Source organism: Equus przewalskii, chromosome 4, assembly GCF_037783145.1.
Source record: "Equus przewalskii isolate Varuska chromosome 4, EquPr2, whole genome shotgun sequence".
NCBI classification, from domain to species: Eukaryota; Metazoa; Chordata; class Mammalia; order Perissodactyla; family Equidae; genus Equus; species Equus przewalskii.
The window spans coordinates 69,965,606-69,984,129 of NC_091834.1; the positions used below are offsets into that span (position 1 = coordinate 69,965,606).

General features: G+C 38.3%; 1 protein-coding gene across 7 annotated transcripts in view; it reads right to left on the reverse strand.

Moving 5' to 3' along the window:
- DOCK4 (dedicator of cytokinesis 4) overlaps positions 1–18,524 on the reverse strand; it is a 435,939-nt gene that overhangs the window by 204,760 nt on the left and 212,655 nt on the right. For all 7 annotated transcript variants that reach the window (XM_070617599.1, XM_070617602.1, XM_070617597.1 and 4 more), the window contains exons 9-10: positions 2,827–2,908; positions 2,223–2,283 (exon numbers count right to left, since the gene is read on the reverse strand). In XM_070617599.1, the coding sequence (XP_070473700.1) occupies positions 2,223–2,283; positions 2,827–2,908 (143 nt within the window). The remainder of the gene's footprint in view (positions 1–2,222; positions 2,284–2,826; positions 2,909–18,524) is intronic.

Here is an 18,524-nt window from a genome sequence, read left to right on the forward strand (position 1 = left end):
CAAAAAAAAAAAAGAGATCTGGGGTTAAATTCCAAGGCAAGGTGTTATTACTCCTGCTCTCTGCAGCTGGTGAGGGTCAGCGTGTCCTTTTCCTACTAAAGCAGGTACAAGGACATGCTAGAAAATGTAAGAAGTGTCTATCCCTAGGATTGTTGTCCATCTAGTCCTTAATTTCACTGCAGCAGACTAAGTCTTAACCTCTCTTAGAGCATCTTACCTTAAATCTTATTTCTCCTCAGTCTCAAAATATCAAACCACTAAGCATGATCATTAGGCAAGTTTTTGCAGTAATCTCAAAGACATATTAATTTGACCAAAGCTCAGGGGGAGGGGAGATTGGTAATTTCTGATTCAACATTCATTCTGACAATGCAATAATCATAAAAACCTGAGTAAAAAACACAATCACTTATCAAACACCATGTATTTGAAAGATAGCCTGTAATGGGTAATACTACTCAAGTGGCTTCCTTGGCAATAGTCCAGTGAGAGAAGGACAGAGTCACCCAGGCCACGGGCAAGCAGGGCATACCGTCACTCTGCTATGTGTGTTTCTACCACCAAAAACCTGTAGATACCTTTTAAAAAGTTCTGAAGGGAAAAGCGGTTTACTTTTCCTCTCAATGCTATAGAAGATTATATTCAAATTTTAAGAATGTTTACATGAAGATATCCAAAACCACACGTTACATTAACAATTGGTATTACAAATTTGAATAAAAAAAAAAACCCGCAAAGAATTACATAACTAACTGCACCCCTGCCATCCTGGGAACAGACAGAGGCTTTATCTCATAAACACACAGCAGCATGCATTCCAACTTTTCCAATGTTTTAAAAGATTCTTTCCAAATTTTTTCCCACATACTCATTTATAAAAAGAAAATTAAAACAAAACCAAAAACAATTTATGTTGTTTTTTATTTCCACTGTCTCTCAAATATAAAAATAGCATAAAATGAAAACAGGTTTTCAGAACAGATTTTTATGATAAAAAATAATAGAAAAATCTATGTAGGAATGACAACATGTTTTATAGTCTCTCTCAGTGCATGATGCAGTTATCACGTGCATAAAATAAAAGACTATAAAGATCACTATGCAGGATTGCATGGAAAGAGATTACTATCCTGCCGAAGTATTCCCAAGCAAATCATGTAGCACAGTTAGTGAAGAAGTGGCAACCAATTCCCAGTATCAGCTGGTTAGTTTTAACAGAAAAACTGTGTAGGCTACACATTCCTCATTTTACCCAGTTCTACTGCTATAAAATGCCTGCTTTTAGAGGCATTTCATGCATAAAAACAAGTGAACACATTCCGGCTCTGTTGTACATGTTCACTGTAGAACACCCATAGTATGTTTGCAAGATGTTAATAAATGTTATATTATATAAATGTTTTCATAGTCAAATCAAATGTGTGGAAAACTAGGGTCAACAAAGTTAAAGAGGCATTTTAATTTTTCCCTGTAGGTTTTCTCAGACCCTTTAATAAAGCTAATGATATTATACAAGTGAAAAAATACACAGTATTCAGTATTTCATTACCCTTATAGCACCTTGTATAATAATGTTCTGCAACGTTCTGCACTGTGGAAAATGCCCACTGGTGTAAAGTTTTCATAAAAACTTGTAGGAAATCCAGCTCTTAAAAGTTTATTTTAGGGGCTGGCCCCGTGGCCAAGTGGTTAAGTTCACGTGCTCTGCTGCAAGCGGCCCAGTGTTCCGTTGGTTCGAATCCTGGGCGCGCACATGGCACTGCTCATCAAACCACGCTGAGGCAGCGTCCCACATGCCACAACTAGAAAGACCCACAAAAAAGAATATACAACTATGTTTTGGGGGGCTTTGGGGAGAAAAAGGGAAAAAATAAAGTCTTTAAAAAAAAATGTATTTTATGCTATTAACGGAAAGTAGAATTTAAAAAGACATACCAAATTTTTGAATCAAATATGTTTAAGTAGTCCAATAAAACAAAATGAAACACAACAAACTAGCTAATGACCTATATGGAAAGAAAACAAAATCTATTCATGGTGGGTGAGGAGGTTGTATGTGAGTTTGGGGAGGTCAGGGAACAATTCCAAAATTCTGCGATTCTTGGATTCAAATCTGGCTTTGACTTCTTTCTGATCCAGAGAGCAAATAAACCATGACTACATTGAGACCTCTCAGCATTTCTTCTCCCTGCTTTTATCACTCTGACAAGTGTCATACCTACCGATTCGGATAATGTGCACGGTGATATAGATGTCCCTTCTTAGCTCACTGCTACCCAAATCCTACCAAAAAACAAAGTGTGGTTATTTTAGAACTCATAAAGTATGCAGAAGCATTAAAGGGCATATCACATTATTTTCACAAATAACAGAAGAAAGATAAAAATGAATGTGAATATTCTTAAAAGAATTTTTGTAGCAGAAGCAAATAGTTCAAATCCTATTCTAAAAATACCATTACAATCAACTTTACTGTAAGTCTATAATGTTAAGCAATACTTAAAAGATAAGCCAATTCTTATTTTAACCTCTCACTCATTCTTTAAACATCTTTTAAGTACGTATGTACTAGACACCACAGGCCATGCTGAGCCCTATCACCACTGTCCTTTAGTTAACAGTCCAACAGGCTCTAACATACACAAAAGGAGAAAAGGTGTGACTGTGAATGGTGGTATTCAGAATTCCAGGCACTACTGTTATTTGTGTGTTATTCACAAAGTTTGAGCAAATTCACTACGTTCTCTCACAATAATTTATTTCTCTTAAGTAACATAAAGTACAATGCGAAGAATCCACTTCCTGGTTGAAACAAGATCCACTTACCACAAAGAGAGAGCAATGTCGTTCTGGTTTATCCGGGGCTTTGGGCAGCCCGTTTCTATTCAGCCTCAAGAAAAATCTCTCACTACAAGAGAAAAAAGTTTGATATTTTGAAAATCATTTACTATTTGAGGACTCATCGCTTTTCCAGTTGCTCTTCATCCTAGAGTTAAACTCAAAACTTATTAGGCCCTTCATCTGACATCAAGTTGCTTATATAAATTAGGAGAGCACTCAGGACAATAGACATTTGCTTCACTTCTGATAAAACTGGCAAAGCAGCAACTCCAAAAACAGAAACTATAAATATACACGCAAACCAAAACTTAACTTTTAAGAGAATGGGTTTCTGTATAAGTGATATCATTGTTATTACTCTAAAAAGTAGAAAACAAGTGCACTAGAAGAAAAAACATGATCTAACATGTTTTGTGTATTTGTACCTAAGAAGATTTTTTTTATGTGTTTGTCATAGTATTTAATTAACATCATACAAGGACACCATTCTGAGTGGTAACCATCCTTTAGAAGGCTTAATATTTTATGCTCTTATAAATCTATAGTCCAAAACACAAAAAGAGAGCCCATGAAATCAAACTTGAATTTTCTTTGGTCCACAAAGGAAATGAAAACCTCAAACTCCCCACAGAACTTGCATTTGAAAATACAGTGCCACCTAGATTTCATGAAACACAAAATGATCAGGCAGTAATTCAAGTCAATAAATACTTGTAGACATCATTTTAGAGCCAAGGCAATGTGTTACCTATACTATTTATGTTCAAAAAAAATAAAATGAATATAAACCCAAGAAAAATGAATCTACCAGCTACCAGGAGCTTCTGAATTTCAACATCCTGGTGCCCATGACAGAACAAAGGGTTGCCTCTCTCAGGCACAGAACACACAGCTAACATCCACAGGACGTGAAATTAGCAATGGTGTGGCCATGCTCAGTGTAGTTTCAGTCGAGGGAACAAGTAGGGAAAAGAGTGTAGGGCATTAGTAAGGCTCAGCTCCTACCAAGTCTCTATGCTTATTCACCACTCCATGGGATCCTTGCCGTAAACAATGGCTCTGTCATCCAAACTCTCCCTTCTCCCATACAGGGGGAGAAATGAGGGCCATAATCAGATCTCTAAGGAAGCATATGGATTTGAATTTATGGCTGTTTGGGAACATATTTATTCTCTTTTGCAATCTGAATCTAGATAGATATATTTAGCAGATTCAACTACCTGGCTTGCCTTGTCTTTTTCTTCTATTATGCCTATTCCTGACCTCTCATATGAGAAAGGGCAAGCAAGATGCATTTCTATGGGATCATTTCCACACCTATTATCTACATTTTTTTCCACAGAGCGGTGGCTGATGAAGTCTGAAGGAAGAGAAGATAAATTGCTGCAAGGATTCTCAAATGAAGCTAAAGTTCCCATATGACATAATTCTGAAGCAGAGGCTGGGATGACAGATACAACTAAGGATGCAGAGTTAAATTAATTTTAACCAATTGTAATTTACTATAATGCAAGGAAAAGGACTGTTAGTTCTTTTCACAGTGGAAAAAAAATCCACTATTATTTCAAATTTAAGATATGCTAAAAGGAAATGTGCAAAAATTTATTTTGGGATAAATGAATTATGTTTTAAACACTCATTATTAGCTAATACTATTTTTTTGAGAATCCACCATTTGATGGGCACTCTGCTAGGAATTTAGATGGATTAATTCATTTTATCTTCGTTATACCCTTATGAAGGCAGTACTCTTGTTATGTCCGTTTTATAGATGGGTAAACAGAGAAATAGTAAACTGTTTTGCCCAAGATCACAAAGCTGGCGCGTGGCTGAGTAGATTCTATGCCATGTATTAATTCAAAACTCCCTTACTTCATTTGAATGTTGTAAGGTAAATTCTTTCTCTGCTTTATAGAAATACTGAGCAAATATTTCCAGAATCTTGAGATAAGGGAGAAGTCATTCGTCTACCTGGGACACCCAATGACTCAGTCAAGCTTGGTCCCAAGAGTTCAGGGTAACTCTCCCCACACCCTTTCTGGGCTAAAAGGAATGAAAGAAGTAGGAATCATTTTTTTTTTTTTTTGAGGAAGATTAGCCCTGAGCTAACATCTGCTGCCAATCCTCCTCTTTTTGCTGAGGAAGACTGGCCCTGAGCTAACATTTGTGCCTATCTTCCTCTGCTTTATATGTGGGACGCCTACCACAGCACTGCTTGGCAAGCGGTGCTGTGTCCGCACCCAGGATCCGAACCGGCGAACCCCGGGCCACCAAAGAGGAACGGTGCAAACTTAACAGCTGCGCCATGGGGCCGGCCCCAGAAGTGGGAATCTTGATGTAGTAGCAGACTTCAAAGCAGTCCCTAGTTTGAAATTGTTCCTTGGTAGTTTTCTCAATGAAACATACCGAGTAAAATGACTTGGGAAATCAATTATTTAGGAGGCAAATACAAAACTCCGAAAAGATATAAGAACTTGGTTTTAGTTAGTCAAAACTCCTGGGATTTAAGACTGGTATTTGATTTTGCTTCTTAGTCATCAGTCACCTACTAACAAGTAATGTCTATTGATTATATTTTAGCCCGAAACACAAGCAACGTGATGGTCTTCCTCCCTCCTGTATCACGGACAGCATGCTCTACTGTCCATTTTTTGAGATGCACTTATGTTTGAGGTTCCTCATAATCCCTGCTAACACATTTGAAACAAATTTCACTTTATCTCCTGACAGGTCAGTCTCACATGATGAATACCAATAAGATTAATAGACAAAAGTCAACAGGGCATTCTAGATATTAAAACCTTAACTTCAATACTGATATAAAATACTATTCTATATTCACAAGTTTCATCAATATTCTGGCAAAACAATGTTTCCTAATGTATTCTATTGTAGAAAGAGATTCCTTTTGCTCTGTCACTATTTTAATTTCACTAGTCTAGACAGAATCCTGATTATGCAAGTATTATACTATATCACATCCTGTTTCAGAAAGAATATCAATATGTAGTAAGCCAATAACATTCCCTTAGCGTAAGCATGCCTTAAGGGGGAGATAAAAATAGACTGAAGATGGATACTATGGAGAAATAAGTCATGTGCTATTTTTTAAAAACCAGACTTTTAAAAGAAAAAGAAAACCTTTGTTGCCAATTTAAAAAAATCTTTTTTGGAGGCCGGCCCAGAGGCATAGTGGTTAAGTTTCCACACTCCACTTTGGTGGCCCAGGGTTCATGGTTTCAGATCCCAGGCAGGGACCTATGCATTGCTCATCAAGCCATGTTGTGGCAGCATCCCACATACAAAATAGAGGAAGATGGGCACAGATGTTAGTTCAGTGACAATCTTCCTCAAACAAAAAGAGGAAGATCAGCTACACATTTTAGCTCAGGGCCAATCTTCCTCACCAAAACAAAGAAACAAACAAAAAAAACCACTTTATTTATTTGGTCACAAGTTGTTATACAAACTCAATCAATTTCTCTTCAGCTCTGGTGGAAATGCAACTACTTAATCAGTAAATGGTTTCAGAGAAAAGACCTATAGCAACGCACTTCAGAATCTTTGGATTACAAATAAATACCCACCCACACTCTCATCACGTTTGGAGAATAACCAAAATGTATGCCTTCAAGCCTGGGGAAAAACTGAGTAAGACAATGATATTCCATTCTGGCACATCGTCTAAGATCCTCTCACAAACTTTTGTGGCCAGATGAAGTGGTATTTTTGACTCTCTATTATAAGTCAAAGGGTGGCATCTCTGATCAGAAAATGAAACTAGTTTTTGTGAATTTAAAAAGTATCCTCTTACAAGATGTGCATACTTTCATTACATCGTTTATACCTTTTTTCCTAATCAAAGAGGTTTGTGTGTTTCTTTCTATTACATTGTGGATAACTAGAGTACAGGCCCATGACTATTAACCTTTACAACCCCAGCTGCTAGCCAATGATTTGGTACTTCCTTAGTGTTTAATTAAAGACAGAACAAATATAATCCTTCAGGAAAAAAATCCAACAAATGCCAAATAATTGGGAAGATTTAACTCCCTCCCAACTTTCTTTCTCTTCCCCATAATGTCCTTCACTTTATGGAAGGGAAAAAATACAAAATTCTCCAAAGAGAGATTTCAGTGAATGGTGCCTCACCAGATGTGAGACGTGAGAGTCACCTAATTAACTTCACGGCACCTCCAGGTTCTAGATCATGCCATTTATCCCTGTTCCCCATGCACATTTTGTATCTTTATTATACTAAACACATAGTAATGGGAATATCTATAAGGACATAATACATTTTCAAATGAGAATATTGCCTCCTTCTTCATCAAAAAATGAATAAGCAGCTAAAACACTTTGAGAAACACTGAGAAATGAGAGTTGATATTATTACCAGAAGAGAAAAATCATCATTTGACTTTCCCCTTTACTGCTGTGTTCTCCCAGAGGAGATTTCACTGCCCAAGAAATTTAGTGTCCACCTGAATTCCATGTGTGAGCCATTATAAATCACTATACTATAAATTAATGACAAATTCTTTCTTTGAAAATAATTTAAAAAATCACATTTATTATTTATAACCTGCCTTCTTGTAACAAGGAATTGAGGAAACCAAGATAAGGAAATCAGAGTGTAAATCAGCATCCTCAGAATGGCCCCTGGGGAAAAATAGTACAAGCAAATATACATCCTGTGCTAGGTATTATGACATGGCTTTACATGGAGTTTCTCATTTATTTCCCACAACCCGCTATGAGGTAGGAAGCACTCCCATCCCCACCTTACATATGAGAAATCCGGGCTTTGGAGATATTAGGAAAGTTGGCAAAGTTGCACAGTTAGTCAAGGATGGAGCCAGGATATTAATTTCCAGGGTCTGACTGCAAGTCTCACCTCTTAACCACAATGCTACATTGTCTCTAAAAGAACAGAGCATCTTGAAATGGACAAAGAGCAAAACTAATCATGTCATGTGAACCAAGGGTTTTTATTGTGAATATTTGAATAAAATAAAAAATAATAATTAAAAACGCATGAAGTCAACAGAAAAAACTAAAGGCACAAACCTATCTGTGTTTAGGGAGTTCACATCTGTGAACCGGCTCAGCTGCACTGCTGACATTCTGATGTACTCAAAAAGACCTCTGATAACGAAGAGTGTACTTCAACAGCACAGTCTGGTAGAAAAGTTCTTACCAGTGTTGCAAATAATGTGGGAGGCATGGTAGAGATCTGAAGACCCTAATGGCTTCTCTTCTTCTCAGGAGGAGAGGATGCTTCTATGTTCCTCCCCCTCCTTCTATCTAACCACTTAGAAGCAGTCATACTTCTCTGTAGGAAAGGCCCTACCTAGCATCTTGGAAGTCTCCAGGCCTGATGTGGGAGGGTCCTCCCAGCCTTCTGAGTAATCACATCAAGTAGCTGTCCCATAGGGTATTCCTAGGACAATCAGTTGCCTTCAAAGAGCAATGTACCTAAAGTTAGAAATGGCCAATGCCAAGGAGATTTTTATATTTCTCTATATGGATTCATGTTTATCACTCTGTAGCTCCCCTCTCATAAGATGTAAAACTGCCTGGTGATTTAACGTATGTGAAAGTTACACGTGTACCTTATCCAAGAATATATGACAGGGTAATATCTCGGGTGAAGCATGTGGTGTGAAAGATTAGGAGTCTGATCAATCTACAAAAAATTACAAAGAACACTTCTAAAATTATTTTGAACACTTAAATCATTGAAATAAATTTACGGTCTCCAAAAGTAACAGTAACAAAAGAGAGAAACCATTTAGATGGTCATGTTCTGGTATACTAATCCAGAAAATCATTGAACTCTGTCGTTCTTTTACACTCCTACTTTATAAAACAAATTTACCAAAAAATACTCCATGTAGCATCTTTGAAAAAGCAAAGTCACTTGTCTTAAATTTAACTATGCCATGTGTGAGGACGACAATTAATATCTATTCTACATTGAGTAGGAGTGAAGGGAGATGCTCCAGGAGCCACGTAAGAAACGTTGGGAGCAAGAAGATGGAAAGGGAGTCGTGAGAAGAGGTAAGAGATTGATTCAGCTGTGCTGACTCTAGAGACTCTACCCAAAAGGCAAGAGAACACAAATATAAGGTGATGTCAGTGCTCTATTTCACTGCTCCCCCTGCATTTTCTCAAATGCTCTCTGACTAACAGTGCATGATGCTTCCAACAATCTGTGCAGGGAACTGTTACTTGTGCTTTCCTAGAATGAGGGGCAAAGAACAACTCAAAATGGGAAAACTCAAGCACCATTCTAAATTGTTGTAATAGGGGCTGGCCCCATGGCTGAGTGGCTAAGAACATGCGCTCCGCTTCCTTAGCCCAAGGTTTCACCAGTTTGAATCCTGGACGTGGACACAGCACTGCTCATCAAGCCATGCTGACATCCCACATGCTACAACTAGAAGGACCCACAACTAAAATACACAACTATATACTGGGGAGCTTTGGGGAGAAAAAGAAAAAATAAAATCTTTGAATTGTTGTAGTAGTGGCCGGCCCCGTGGCCGAGCAGTTAAGTTCGAGTTCTCCGCTTCCACGGCCCAGGGTTTCACTGGTTCAGATCCTGGGCGCGGACATGGCACTGCTCACAAGGCCATGTTGAGGCAGCGTCCCACATGCCACAACTAGAAGGACCCACGACTAAAATATACAAGTATGTACTGGGGGGATTTGGGGAGAAAAAGCAGAAAAAAAAAAGAAGATTGGCAAGAGATGTTACCTCAGGTGCCAATCTTTAATTACTAAATAAATAGATAGATAGATAGATAGATAGATAGATAGATAAATTGTAGTGATGCCCCCAGGAGCTGGTACCACCGAAGTCCAGGCGAGATACTCTGGGGAAGTGGGTGGAAGGTGTGCTGGCGGCCATAGCGTGGTCGCTGGACCAAGAACTTTGGTGCTCACTATGGCACAGAAGGATGGAAGGGATGCTCAGCGGTAAATAGAAGACACCCACTGGCCTTCTTCTCATCCAGGGGCTCCTAAGCTGAGTGCGTACAACTCTGTCCTGGGGAGCTGCAGAAAGCCCAGGCCCTACCCTGGAGACTCTGATTTACCAGGTCAAGACAGACCTAAAAGCTTGCTGTATGTTTAAAAGCCCAGTCATGTTTAAGGGCCACTGTTTTGACCCAAATGCCTAGGTCCTAATGAGTTAAAATTGCTGACTGTCTTTTAGGACAGTCATACACACCAGAAAAAGGCAACGAATGTCTGATACCTTCAGGTCAAAGACTTTTTCCCCTTTCTTCTCCTAATCATATGACTGATACAAATGACAGAGCTTTTCCTTGGCAGTAAATGAAAGCAACTCCCCAAGCAAGTCTTCCTAGATAAAGCTATTAATGGGCTTTCTAATTTTAAAACTAAAGCAACCTTAGGGTCATGAGCTCTTCTGATTAAAGGGAAATGGAAAGAGGATGATCTTTGATACCAGGGTTTCTGTAGTCATCTACCTAAAGAGCAGATGAGTCTGAGTTTTCTTTTTTTAATATTAATGTCAAGCCCAGATTTACTCTACAAACATTTGAGCGTTGAAGGACTAAGTAGCCAGCTAATGTGATGGCCTTGCTAGGACAGTAAAGGATTTGGCTTTAGTTGAATGAAACAGGGGAGATAATTTTTTAAACTATAGTCAACTCTTGCCAATTTTGAACATCAAGCTGACTCTTTCTCACCACTTAGGATGATTTAAAACCACTTCATGATATTTTTCGTTTCAGAGAATAAAGCTATTTGAATCAGAACTCTTTTCAGGAAGATAAAACTCAATGAAAAAAAGGAATGCAATGCTTTTCAAAGTTATAAATAAGCAATGTACGGACCACCTGCTGCTTCGCATCATCAGTGCTGTTACCAGACCAAACTGACAGATAAATTAAAGAAATGATTTGGATTTACTATTAATTTGACAAAACAGTCATGACTAAGTTCAGAAGACTTGAGATTCTAGAAATCACAATGTTGAAATTCAAGTAAAATCCTTAGAAACAGCTATATTGTTTAACTGTACAATTCAGGGAAATACTTGCTTGCATTTATCCCTATAGAACTCATTAAGAATTTCATTAGAAAACAAGCTTCTCAGAGAAGTAACAAAAAGTAGGCAATGATAGGATATGGTCAACAGACACAGGGACCATGAAATAAGAAGGCCCGTATACAGGTAAAATGTCTTATGCTTATTCTTCTGGGAATTTACATAATTTGGTCATTGTAAACACTATGTCGCTGACATTTCACGAGGGATAAATCACTCTGATCTATATATGGTAACTATTCTGACCTTTCTAAAGCATCTGTAATATGGTATTTTGAAAATAAGCAAAGCTGAGCCCTTTATAAGTACTCTGGGTTGAAGTATGAAGTTCCTTGCAAAGGCAAAGAAACCTTAAATGAAAACAGAATAAATAATAAAAATCTAAGTAATTCAGGCCCTGCAGAAACAGTAAGTATAATAAATCTTTCATGCACTTATTCTCTCAAAAAGATGTTTTAAAAGGCGCTTTAGGCACTGACAAGGTTAGAAAGCATTGCTTTAGACATTGCAAATATTTTTGTGAAATGAAAACAGCATATTGGTTACCATACAAAGAGACAGCATAGAAACTCTGGACTTTAAAATATTTGTTGACTTAAAGCCTAATAGTATTTTGAATAGCAATAGAATGCAAGTTCTGAGAGGGAACAATTTTTTTTTTTCCTGTTTTATTTATTGGTGTGTCCCCAGTGCCCAGATCAGTGGCTGGCCCTGAGGAGGAGAGAAATAATTGCCTGCTGAATGAATGAACATCAATGATTCAGTAGGACTAGTGTGAAATCTCTGATGCTCAATGGAAATGAAAAGAAGATGTCTGTTTAACTTGTAGTCAAAAATCTCTAAATAGAAATACTCAAGAAGATGCTATATATTTATCTGCCAATTTTTATTTCCTCTTTTTAGCATGACAGTTTTTGCAAATGATGCTTCCCTAGAGACAGGTCTGACAGCATGGTTCTGATTAACACAGAACAACATAAAACAACTTCATAAACATTTCTGATGCCCTCAACATCTTGACTTTTCCTTCTTATGAATGAGCACATCTCCAGTGGAGCAGAAGGATGATAGCAAAAGTGAAAACAATAATGGCATGACTTTTTAATGCCTTGCCTCAACAACAAAGAAACTTGTAAGCATCCTTTAACTGCATCAATGCTCACCCTGCAGGTAAGGGAACTTACTCTGCGAGGTGCAGGTGCGGGGACACAAAGGTGATGAGAGGGTAAAGCTTTACCTTCAGAAAAGGAGCTAACGAGGGCTGTATCATAAATAATTTCTTTGTCAATACTGAATCATCTTACAACATAAACGACACTGAATACCAAAGACGTCTTTGCGAGGTGGGTTGCTATCTTATTTGGTAGGGAATTTAGGAAAACTAAATTAATTCGAATGCCCTCCAGGCAGCAGACACGGCAGAGGAGGAAAAACAGAGCTGACGAGAATCCTGGTGAAATGAACATCAATCTGGTCGTCTTGTAAAACACAGGAATAGGGGAGAAAGGCCTTCTGATCATATTCTAAAACACTGCACTATTTAAGTAAAAAGAGACAAGTAGCCTGAATAAGAGCTTGGAGCTAAAGGGAAAGAGAAAAGCCAGTTCAGAATCCATTTACCCTGTGAGTTTTACGTTTTCTGCCACTGTGAATTTCCAGTCACTTAATATCATAACGCAGTCATTTACAATTTCAAAAATAACTGGAATTGTATGGCTCTTAAAATGCTACAGAGAAAAAAAGAGGGGATCACTTCTACCCTGTGTGTTCTCAGCATGAATAAAGTTATTTCTATGCTTGTTTGTTTTAATTTAGACTCTCCGCTTGGTATGTTTCTTAAAGGACATCATTTCCTATTAACGACATTACCATATCACTAAAACAATTATTTGTTTTTGCTATGTGACACAGAAGTGCGACCAAAGAGGGAGTGAGCCACAAAATCTATTAACTTCAAAGTGACAACAATCCCCATTTTCATGCACCTGCTGGAAGAATCACACGGAGGGAGAAGAAGGAGGGTGGAAAGCAGCAGTGCCTTGAAACAGGAGGCCCTAGGGAAGGTCACTGCGGGTCACTGATGTACAGACACCCACAGTGAAATCCGTGCCAGCATGTCTAGACACAGCAGGAAATGCTCTGGGCCGTATGGAATAGCTGATATTGCCACAAGCCAAGGAGGATCTCTGAGCACCTCCTTGATCTCTTTTTGTTCTCAGAGTTATGCTTCCTGTACATACGGCCAGTCAGACTTTTCCCCCACACGGCTGCTTTGCTTTGGAGAGTTTGCAATTCTGAGTTCATTTTAGAACATAAAACCATAAAAAGAGATCTATGCCAATGATCCTTCAACGTTCAAAACAATAGACGCTCCTAATTTATGTAAAAGTATAGATGCTGAACTTGTGTGATCACACTATAATAAGTTGTAAATGATGTATGAAATGAGAAATCCTAGCACAGTGCTCAGAGAATTAAAAAACCATATCTGCTGTCTTCACTGTGTTACGTACTACAATATATACACAAAAATATTAGCATTTTTCCTAGTGTAGGCTAAAGAACTATTTTCTCTCCCAGCTCTGGTCTCTAAGTTCTGGAAAAATTTTCCCAATAACTGAGGTTTTTCAAAAGAAACATGAGTTCTTTAATTTCCTGTAAAAAATCAAAAGGCCATTAGATCATGTTAGCCTCTGAAGAGACCTACCGGAAGCTGTGGTTGTAATTTCTTTGATTCTCTACATCATTACGCTAGATTCCCGATCTTCTCATTCTTTTCCAACTGTGATGTTTCATTCTTCACCCCTACCACCTGCTTCTGATCTCTATTTCCTGAGCACCTCGGGCAGAAGCTGTCTAACATGGGCGCCAGGATTCACAATCAAGTTCAGATATCTCTGGTGGGACCCTCACAGCACTACACCAATTCTATTATTTGTCACTAACTCACTTCCTACCACACTTTTGCTCAAAGTTCACTTACCTTGTTCCCACAACTCACTTTCAGCCCTAAACTCCCTTTCATTCTCTCTTTAGCTCTCCAATGGTAGCTGACCTGGCTTCTTGACTTAGTTATAAAAGATCAAGGTCACAAACCCAGTCTCTCCAACTCAACATTGTATACCCATTTCATGGCTCTCACCTCCCTTCCTCCCGTGTTAGAAGTGCCCTTCTTTTTCAAAGTAGATTCCTTCACTTGTGTCCTAGATCCCTTCTGCCATTTGCTCCAGGATGCATTTTTGGTTCTCTAGAAGGGCCTCACACTGCTGGCAGACAACAGTCACTTCCTATGCACTTGTTTAATGAGTGAATGATGAACAAGAAAATAGAGGTAATGTGCCATTCATATAACTGTTGCATTTTCTCACCTTTGAGAGGATGAATCTGTACTAATTCAGAGCTTCTGGGAGGGTGGTCCTTATGTAGACACACGATTTTGCTTAAGCATGTAAGGTATTTCCTCTCACAGAATCTTTATTAATCTTTAAAAGCTGCCTATTTTGCTTTATATAAAAGTCAAAGCTTATGCCTTCAAGGCAATATCATAATGTCTATGTTATATAATACTGAATGTCCTAGACCTAAGGAAAATATTCCTCTTAAGTTTTGTCAAACACATTATCAAAAATATTGTCAGTTCATAGGAACCCAGGAATATTATTCTAAGCAGAATGGACTCCAGACCATCTATGGGGCTAGTGACTACACCAGACTAATACCCTAGTCTTAGTCAAAGAGATTGAAAATAATTTGTGCCCTCATTGCTTTATTGCCCACATACATAAAACAGTAATCAATTTTAAGCAAGTAAGTTATTAACCATACACACTATACACTAAAAATTAAACCAAGAACTCATATATCTATAAGAGGGAATCCACAACCATTAATTTTGTCACACTTCCCTTTATTCTTTCTTCTTTTCTTTCTGTTGTTGAAGTATTTTAAAGCAAATCACATCTCTGATACCATTCCACATGTTTACTAGTAAGTCTCTCTAAATTTTACATAACTGTAACAACATACACTTAAAACAGTAATAATTCCTTGGAATATATGGTTTCTTTAAGAATTCAAGACCAAATATCACATATCATTTCTGGTTATGTTAAAGTATAAATCATCAACATTATAGCTAATATTTACTGACCAATTATCAGGTGTCAAGCATTACACTAAGGAGTATATGTATTATCTCATTTAACCTTCAAACAATCCCACGAGAAAAGTACTATTATAATCCTCATTTAGCAGATAGTTAACAGCCAAAAGAGATATGAAATAACTTGCCCAGGCTGATGTACCTACTGAAAGGCAAAGTCAGAATTTGAACCCAAACCCTCTGACCAGAGCCGGGCCACTTACATACAAAATAGTTGTGCCTGTACAAGATACAGGAAGATATATGTCTTGAGGAGGGAGATCAATTCAGATATATTTCACAGTTCAGTATGAATCCATATTAAAAAAATCTGTGCCTCACCAATAATATTCACTACTTTTCTTTTTCTTAAGTGACAGAATTGGAGCAACATACTGAAAAGAAGGTAATTGTGGGCAATATAAAATTTATATGGAAATGAAGCATTTCAAGGAAAATGGAGAGTTTACTTGTACAATGGTAGAAAAAAAATATATAACTCCAGGAAAGTATGTAAATAAGGTACCAGTAGAAAGTAAACTTTATCTGAATTTAATTATTACAAAAATACTTTTTATATTTAATCACCAGGATAAGACTTTTTCCAGAAGTACTAGCCTGCCGCTGTTTTCTCAAATAACAGCCCATGCCAGCAGCGTGCATGCATGAGCAGCCCTACACGAAGCTGAGTACCCACTGGAGGCACGGATGTCCTATTAACTACATCCTCTGATGAGAGTGAAATACAGTAATGGGTTAGTCCCGAAACAAATTTATAATTTTAATCAATGAAGCCATAGAATACATCAGTAAACAAAGTAACAAAAGTTATAAAGGAAGTAGTCAACCAGGAAACTATGTCATCTTCACTGGTCCATATTATTTACAGCCTGTGGCAGATTAATTGACACATATCAAGGCAGGAAAGATAAGAATACACACATCCACAACTGCACAGCCTCTGGAAAGCACAAACACTATGACTGTTTCCCCCACCAAATCGTGCAACAGCCAATTTTCAATGCAAGCCAAAGGAGACATTTGTAGCATAGAATGATAAGTAGTTTGAGTTCTTTATATAAAAACCCCTCTGAGGCAATCCCATGCCTCAATTTATACACCTCCACACCCTTGCCTTTCTCTGGCCTATGGCTCATCCCACCACCTGCAATCTCAAGCTTGTTTCCTGATGCCTCCTAAAGGACCTTGATCCACGATGACTTTCCCTCTCCCCGAGTGTGGCCTTTCCCTTGTTAATGGATCCTTCCTGTCAATTCTTAACAAGCTTAAGTCTCTCCCACTCCAGTTTCTTAAAAGAATAAACCCTCAGCAGACCCCTTATCACACACTGGTGAGTAAAAATTAGTTGAGGAAGAAAAAAAGAATATTATAAATATTGAGGACAATGAGAACAGGGATGAAAAAGTGATTAAGAGTACTGATACCTGATCAGACTGCACGTGAAAAGAGCAGCTCTACTACATACCAGCTGTGTGACCTTGGGCAAGTTATTAATCTCTCTGTGCCTCAGTTTCCCCATGTATAAAAAAATGGGGATATTAATAGTACCTACCTCAGAGAGTTGTTACAAGGGACAAATAAGATAATATTTTTTAAAGAGCTTAGAACAGTGCCTGGCACATCATAAGCATTATATAAGTGTTAGTTAAATGAATTGAATAGAATCCAATAAAATAAAATAAAATTACAGACGATATTTAGGGAAATGATTCCCTGACTTTTCCAGCTATACCCTGGTAGATTGGGGAAATTACAAACTTTCACCCAGATTGAGCTCTCTAAAAACATTTTACTCATACAAAACTTAGTTTGACAAACTCTCTTATAGTGAGAAATCATACCAAGACTGTCCAAAATTCGGGGCCAGCCCCGTGGCTGAGAGGTTAAATTCATGTGCTCTGCTTTGGCGGCCCAGGGTTTCACCGGTTCGGATCCTGGGCACGGACATGGCACCGCTCATCAGGCCACACTGGGGCGGCATCCCACATAGCACAACCAGAGGCACACACAACTAGAATACACAACTATGTACTAGGGGGCTTTGGGGAGAAGAAGAGGGGGAAAAAATTAAAAAGAAGATTGGCAACAGATGTTAGCTCAGGTGCCAATCTAAAAAATAGACTGTCCAAAATTCAAATAAATAAAAGTATGTTATTTTTGCTGATAGTTGAGTCCAATGCCGCTGTACCTGGCTCTGGGTTGGTGCTGTTACACAAACAATTGAGGAAGGTAAACTGGAAAAGAAGTACAGGGTGGGTGTATTAGCAAGAGTCTGTCAGAACACGACTAAATCTTTACCAAAAGTTAAAACAAAAGGTCTCGGTGATACACATCAGAGGCCTAACATTTTGGGTCGCCTTCAGGCAGAAACTGTTTGAGATAAAATGAACAGGCTTTCTAAGAATGGCCCAACTTCAATGACAATTTGTTTTCAGTTTTTGTCAGAAAATGTACCCTTCCCGGTCCTGAGGAGCTATCACACGCTTCATTGTTCCACTGCGTGAACTAGAAGGGGGTAATTTTCACGTGTTGGCTCCATCTGAGTCCATTTGACAGCCCCAAGGACTGAGTCTAAGACATGGATCACTGGCACATGGTAAGACCCAATGCTACTATGCTCTTCATAAAAGATTCTGAGAAGAATTCAATCTAGAAAACCAATTTCTATAGAGAAGAATATTTCTGAGGCCCTATATTAGTTTCAGTATTATCATTATTAATAATTTATAACAACTTGTTATTAAGACTATCAGTCTCTGAAGCTCCAACTCTGACCAATAAAATTCTGCTCAACTATGAAAACTTTCCGACAAACACTGAAACCCTTGAGGAGGAAGGTGGCTGAGGCCAATGGGGTGGTGTTCAGGGGCCAGGCTTTGGGGCCAGGCTGCCAACTTGGGGCTCTGCTTTGCCTCTTGCCAGTTCCGTAAACTCAAGCAAGTTACCCAACTTTCCTGTGTCTTGGTTTTCTCACCTATAAAATCAGTGCTGATAATATATTAAAAGCACTGAGAACACAGTTGGGCAGATGGTTAGTGCTCAATAAATACTGGCTGTTTGCTTCTTAGAGAACGGAAGTTTAAAAAAAAAGTCCTAACCACTTGTCTGCCTTGCGAGAAGAATAAACATCTGCCTTTCCTACTCACGCCTCTCCAGGTCCTTGTACACATTGGCCCCTCCACCTGAGCCCGGACAAGGGAACTTCCTGAGATCCATGTGCAGGGCAATGTCATAAAGATTATACTTGGAATGTATTTTATTTTTTGTAATTACTCAACTATACCATCTTTTGTCTGCTGAGTTTCATTGTTTGGATTGGACTTTGAAAAAAAAAAATCAAATGATCCAGTTTCTTCGACAAATAAATGACAAGGAATTTAAGAGGGAGAGGGAAATTATAACTGAAAAGTGACTTGTGAGACTTATCAACTGGCTGCA